This window comes from Pholcus phalangioides, unplaced genomic scaffold (genome assembly GCF_987345545.1).
Source record: "Pholcus phalangioides strain wild (caught in Gottingen) unplaced genomic scaffold, Ppha-v1.0 ptg000024l_1, whole genome shotgun sequence".
Taxonomy (NCBI): domain Eukaryota; kingdom Metazoa; phylum Arthropoda; class Arachnida; order Araneae; family Pholcidae; genus Pholcus; species Pholcus phalangioides.
The window spans coordinates 27,980,523-27,988,046 of NW_028301616.1; the positions used below are offsets into that span (position 1 = coordinate 27,980,523).

General features: G+C 33.4%; 1 protein-coding gene across 1 annotated transcript in view; it reads left to right on the plus strand.

Annotated features, from left to right (window-relative positions):
- Positions 1-4,465, plus strand: part of LOC149069127 (uncharacterized) — a 50,125-nt gene extending 45,660 nt beyond the window's left edge. The window contains exon 19 of the mRNA XM_089250738.1: positions 1,327-4,465. Within this exon, the coding sequence (XP_089106864.1) occupies positions 1,327-1,432 (106 nt within the window). The 3' untranslated portion in view covers positions 1,433-4,465. The remainder of the gene's footprint in view (positions 1-1,326) is intronic.
- Positions 4,466-7,524: the final 3,059 nt, after the last annotated feature.

A 7,524-nucleotide genomic window follows, 5' to 3' on the forward strand; every position in this document is an offset into this window, starting at 1 on the left:
CTCTGTATGAGCTGAATGACAGGGAAAGCTGCACCCAGTTCCATGCTTTGAGTTGACTGGACATTTGCATTAGTAGGAATGAAAAAAAATATTAATCAAAACATTTTTTCCTAATAATGGCCCAAAGTTGCTGTATGCTTCTTGGAAAACATCTTAATATATTATGGTAACAAAAAATTGCTTCTTCAATTACAATGTCACTCTCCACTTTTCATACGAAGGTTTATAACAGCTGGCTGATACAAAGATGAATTTAGGAAAGAAAATTCAGCTGCCCTTGAGGGGAGTAGAACCCACTTCCCTTCTCTTGCCGGATGAGAGCACTAGACTACAAAAGCAGTGAATTTCAATCTTTCCTTAGAGCTCGTGTGCACTGGACCAGATCATACGTTGACGGTCGGATCTAACTCAAGCCAAAGCTCACAATTGCAGGCACTGCCACCAGATGGTGAGTTATCCAAGGATGATGTCACTCTCCGCTACCCATATGAAGATTTGTAACAGCTGGCTGATGCAAGATGAATTTAAGAAAGAAAGGGAATAAGAAAAAAAAAAAGATTAGCCACAATTTGGCGGCAGTGTCAGCAATTGTGAGTTTTGGCCTGAGATAAGTCCTGTCCATGTATGGTCCTGTTCAGTGCACACGAGCTCTAAGGAAAGATTGAGACCCATTGCCTTTGCGTAGCCTAGTGGTCTAGGGCACTCACCTGGCAAGTAAGAGGATGTGGGTTCGATTCCCCACTAAGACAGTTGAATTTTCTTTCTTTCCAAAATCCATCTTTGTATTGGCCAACTGTTAAAACCTTCATATAAAAAGATTACTTGTCCCATGAAGGAGCCCCATAATTATTTTCACACTGGATCTCGCACCTGGTAAGTAAATCAGAGCTTGAAAAATGAAAATAAAAAGCATTTAGGTGCCAGCCAAAATTCTACTGAGCTAAAGCTGAGAGAGCAGTGGTTTTATAACTATCATTATTTCAACGTTTTACTACAGACTTGGAGGTATTGTTTGGCTACACTGTTGAAATTGATTTTCTATGCTGTTTGAAATAAATATTTAGTGTATTCCACTTAGTAAGACTTGTTTTCATGGTCCCAATTTTCACTAATGTTCATCAAAATTCCCAGTTTAAAGTGTTTCCCTTTTGTAATATTTTTCATGATGGTTTTTTGAAAACATTTATAAGCGGGATCCACTATACTAGTTATGGTGGATCACACACAAAAATGTTTTTGTTTTATTTTATGTTTTGTTCATCGTACATTGTAATTGTTAATTAAAAAAAACAAAAAAACTTTCAATTGCATCTTGATTTTTTATAGTCACTTGAAACGTTATGAACCAGAGCTGGCATATCTTGCCATGTCACCAGTCGAGTCATCAAGAACCATAGCTCAGTGCCTCTCAGAGTTATCAAGGGACACGTGACTATGAGACTGTGTATATATGTTGTGGAGCCCTCATAATCATATCCATCATGTCCATGAACCATTTCTGGTGTCGTCAGTACCGCATTGAAGCCTGTATATGTGTGTGTGCATGTGTGTTCGAAACATTTGGTGGTGGGAGGAGGTTCAGTGTATATAAAACTTTAACTTAAAGAAGCGACTGAGCACTGATGTGTCTTCAGTGTTTTACCGAACTTCCAACTTCAAGTTGTTGCTGTGATGCAGCTGCTGAAGCATGTTGCCAGACAATGCAAACGTGTTATAGACTGTTGCAGCTTCTTTTTCTGTGACTATCTTGCTTGTATTAGTATCTTTGGACTATAAAGTGTCACGGTTTCCTCAATGGATGGAAAAAATTCAAAACATTCAAGCGTAAACTAACACTACTCCAGTTCTACTTTTGTTTTTTTTTGTTTTTTTTAAGTATTTATTGAGATCAAATCTCACTGGGGGAAAAAGTTTTTCGTGAACATATTTAAATGTTGAGAATGTGTTGTTCAATTAATGCTGCTTACACAGGGATACCAAACTATTAAGGAGCATTTGTTTGTTATCCTGAAACTTTGATGTTTATCGAAATGTTTGAAAGGCAGTAAAAAAGTGAGAATCATGTAATTTGAAGGGAAAAAATGTATGTTGTGCAATCTAAATGCAAAAGGTACGTATGTATCATTTTGGTAATGCAAAACCATTATTAGGAAGTTCTACTTCAAAGATATTTTTGAGTAAGTGTCTTGTGCCATCAGAAGCAATAAGCATTATGATGCTCAAAACATTTTTTACTACAATGCAATTCATTCTGTTTCTTACAGATTATTTAGTTGCTACTAAATGATTTTTTGATCTCCATAAGTGGAATTCTAAAAAAAAAAAATTATTTCTGCTCAGAGAGAAATAAACTCTGACCTTTTTTTCCCCCCCAAATTAATTTTTACCTGTATGTACATTGTTGGCTTCGAATTGGCTACAGTTTCATCTGAATCTTTAGTTTTTCAGTCTCATTCTTTCTTTTCAATTAAGGAAAAAATATTTTAAAACATACTTATCATGGAATCGTTATCCCTTTTGAGAGTTGTCATACATAATTTCTCAAGAAATCACTTTTATTGTTTTATCAAGAATTTTGTTCTTAAACTAGTGCCAATTGCTTGGAGACAATCGAGCAATTTGTGGGTTAAAGATAATATATTACTCTTGAATTAATTAGCAAATGACAAAAGATTGTATTTTTTTTCAACCTCTCCAATAATTGGTAATTTATACCGAAGGTGGATCTTATTAACTTTTCCAGGACCCTCAGGGAAAAGATTATTCAGCTTATTAATTTTTTTTTGTAATAACTTGATTATCAAACCTAAAATTGAATCGATAAGTTTTTAAAAACTTTTCATCGCCTTGAAAACAAATTTTACAGGAGGAACAGAAAACTGACTGTTATTTCATTCCTGTCCCGGCATTGAGGGTTAGACCAGCTCATGACATCATATGTTACAGTTCTGAGTGTCAATGTCAATTTTGTAGTTGTCGTGGTGACCTGACATTTTGGATTTGTCATGCTCTGACATATTTTCAATCAAAATGATGTGTTCACCTGAAGCAAATAAGAAAATGAAAGAAAAATAAATTCTATTTAGAAAAAAGCTGAGGTAATAGGTTTTTTGATACACATTAATTCAATTCACACATTAATTGTTTTAGCGATTACACCATAGGTGTAAACTTTTATCCGGCCCATGGGCCCGAAGTCTACTCCCTTCACCCCTTACAATACTTGTCACAGTCTCCATAATACCTATAGAAATATTAGGTTTGTGCTTTTCTAATATTTCTAATAATTTCAACGCCTATAGCAGTCACCTAAAAATGATGTGTTAGACATGTCTACAGGTCTCAAGATATATTAAATACATCTGAAATCTTGGAAACAATCCAACAACAATAATTACATTTACAAGAGAGTGAATCAAGCACAATTACAAACTGAAATATGGTTATGCTGTCACTACTGTGAAATAAACTTCCAGTTCAGAAATACCTCGAATATAATCCAAAAACACTGAGACTACGATTAATCACACAAACCACCTTCGATATGTTATATATTAATTTTAACACTTTTTTTTTGGAGTTTTGAACCCGAATGGCTTCGGGCTTTACAGGGGCACTACTTTACTATCTTAGCTTCCATTATAGAGATGAAAATCAGTATAATATTTGCTTTAATCTATAAACTGAAGCAATATCTTTCATGCATTTATATAGTGTCAGTGTATGTGTTTATCAGTGAAAAACATGAGATCGATTAAGAGGGGGAAGAAATTTTTCCTACTTACACTCAACTGCGGATTCAATGGAATTCTTCGTCTGAGTTTTTGGTATCCCTGTGTTTGGTGGCGATGTAAATATATTGATATAAAGATGTGATTTCCTGACATGGGAAAAAAATCTGAAATGTACATAGAATTATATGATGTCACTTTTTAATTGATGGGAAATTTTACATTTTTGATGGAAAAAAAATGAGAAATATATATATATAAATAGAAACTCTCAAATCTTAGCACAACCATTTTACGATTTTCGGGCACTGGTGGTAGTTGAGGGAAAAGATCTATGGACCACTATTTCGTTAAATAGAAATTTTATCATATTGTCTGATACAATCCAATTTGATTCCAATTTTTTTTTTTCAAATTGCAAAATAACATTTGATAATTTTGTTCATCGCATTTAAATGGAAAGTGAAGCTTATATTGTTGATATGTTAATGGAAATGGTTGCTATTATTGCTGTGTAAATTATATTTTTTAGCTTTTTTAATGAAAACTCCAAAGAAAATTTAATCAACTTTTGTTTTTTGTTTAGAAAATCTGAACATTTTAAATTATATCTTCGATTATTTCTACTTACTCAAGTTAGCGATGATAATTTTTTTTTTTTTTGTGTCATTTACAACAATTTGAAAATTAGATCTTTATCTTGGTTAAAAAATGAATAAATAGCGATATATATATATATATATATATATATATACACATATCATCTTTGTATATGTGTTTATGATTTTTTTTTTTCAATGCAGTTGAACTTGGTTAGTCAAATATGTGTTTGGATAGCCTTTAACTGAATATTGTGAAATAAAGCTTAATTCTCCCCCCATCCTACTATGACAAATGTTGAGGGACTGAACGTTTGGTTTGCCATGTAACACAAAAAAGGACAAGACGATAATAGCAAAACATATTGCGGTCCCCAAAGCAGAATATTTTACATTGTTCTGCAACAAGCCCTCTGCTGACTCGGCATTATTCTGCAGTTAGTTCCCATAATAGTTTTTTCTACACTTTTCTTTAATTCCCTTAGTTCCCATAATAGTTTTTTTACACTTTTCTTTAATTCGTCCAGATTGTTCTGCAATATGTCACAGATTTCCACATATTCTGCTTTAGGGATTACAGTAACACAATAGTATTAGAACGATTCTAGAATTGTCATATTTGTGAGCAATGTTCTCAATTTCCTTACATTTGCAAATAAAATTTTTATAAGGAGACAAAGAATGCTGCTTATCAGCTGAATCTAGACTGTTTCATTGAAAAGTTATCAGTCTGTGGTACTAGGCTCTTCAGAAAAGAAAAAATACACACTCCTTGGAATCAGTCTATTCATCATCTGATTAAAAACCAATCAATCGCTCAAAGCGAGGAGCACCTGTATAGGGAAAATCTGAAGGGACCAAAAAATGTTCATTACATCTGGAGGTTCGCTATATAGCAGGGTTTGATTGGAGTTAATTTCCTTTGGTATCAGGAATTTTCATTCAGTCTTTTTGACTGGACGTTACATAAACCGTAAATCATTTTAACATTTATGACTGGCTTTTATCATTTCAATAATATACTTTTTTACAAAACGTATAAAATTTATTAAAATTTCATGGTTTTAACAGAAAAAATGTAAATTATATAGATAAAATATTAATATGTTTCGAGTGAAAATCCTTTATAATGATGCCCTCTATTTATAATGGGTTTTAAAACCTATTCAGTTCCACAGACACTTTGCCAATAAGATGTGGTTACTTAGACCCATTTTGCAGAGAATAGTATTCAGCATATATATATAGGTCTAATAATGTAAAAATATGAGGGGTATGAGACGATTTATGAGAAGTTCTCTCATTCAAGCTGACTGCATACTCCTTTAACCTAAGAACCCCTGGTTGAGAATTACACACTGATTTATATCGGCAGTTGCTTATATGATAATCTTAGGGCCATACCTTGAATCCTGCAAACTACACGGTTGCAGAAGGCACCAACGAAAGGAGAAAATTTTTCTAGGGTGATTTTCTATTAACAAAATATTATTTGTTTGCACTTGAAAAATGCCTAGATCCAGCCCTGTATAATTTATAACTAACAATCGCATAACAATATTCTCTGGTCCTATCCCCCAAAGCAGGCTGTTTTCATTGCTCTGCAATAAGCCCTCAGCTGGAAGAAAATGTTCTGCGGAAAAATTATTTCCTGGACAGGTGTGTGTGTGTGCGTACTACAGATCTCTTGGAAATACGCGTGGACCATGTCATAAAAGAAAAAATCTCCGATAATAGGGTTTTGACTCAGAAGAGTTTTTTCCTCCTTTTATCAAAATTTTTCTAGAAATGGTTCTGTGTTGTACGTCACGGTTTTCGGTATAATCTGTTTTTGGAGTCCCAGCACACTGTATAACAATATTTTTCTCTGGTTCCTTGAGCATTGTTATGTAAGAATTTCATTGTACTAATTATTATACACTATTGAGCGCAGTGCCCTCTCAGTTATACTGTTTTCACAGTATAACTGAGAAGGCGCTCAATATATATGTATAATAATTAGTACAATGAAACAGTTATACTGTGAAAACAGAGAGAGTATAACATCTCATTCTTTTAAGCATTTATAGTAAAATTATAATATATGAATGCCTCCTATTTTTTTAAATCAGTTTTGCATACCTACTAGTAATGATATACATCATCATTGGTTAATCACAAATTTCCTTTCAAAGTTTCTGCTAGAGGGGAAAATTTTAATATTCACTATCACACTAGGCACTTATGAGAGGTTTTCAAAGAAAATGCTTGATTCTGTATTGTGCTTTCATACCTTTTGTTGCTGCTCTTATCTCTCAAATGTCACATCTCAAAGATTTATTCATCAATGTGACTATCTTCTACCTTTCTATACAAGGTGCACAGCAAACAGGGGGTACAAAATTTTACTGGCGAACCGTTGATCTTAGAGGTATACTTCCAGTTGGAAATAGTTTTCAAGTAATGTGTATTTATCAGGTATGTCATTCATGTTGCAAAGAGTTGTATAGTTATTGAAATAAAAAAAAGTAACTTTTTATAGTTTATATACTTTCATACAAGCTCCACAGTATATTACCGAGTATTTGAACAGCCTGAGGGCTGATACAAGTACATTTGTGAGATAAGAGCAGCAACAAAAGGTATGAAAGTACAATACAGAATCAATAGTCCCTGTGTGTTCCAAAACCTAATGAGAAAGTTATTGCCTTGTCTCTTCTGATGGCAATGAAGATATTCCACATTTCTAAGTTCGATATTCACTGAGATGTTTGAAAAATGGAGGAAATTTGGGAAAGAACAGCATTAAATGCGGGTGAAATGTTTTTTCCGCATTTACAGCTGTTTTTTCCCAACTTTTCCCCGGTTTTGAATTCAAATATATCAGTGAACATTGCACATAGAAACATGGAATTTTTTAGTTGGTATCAGAAGAGACAAGGCAACAACTTTCTAATTAGGTTTGGAGCACACAGGGACTGTATAAAAAGTTATTTTTTTTAATTTCAATAACTATACAAAATCCTTTAACACATGAATGACATGTATGAGTACTACATGTTATTTGGAAACTATTTCTAACTGGGGGTAGTATGCCTCTAGGATCAAAGGTTCGCAAGTTAAATGCCATACTCCCCGTTTGCATTACATACATCCTGTATATGGGAGAGGAAAAAAATGTTTTTTTATATCTGTATTGTAAAATCAATATAAAT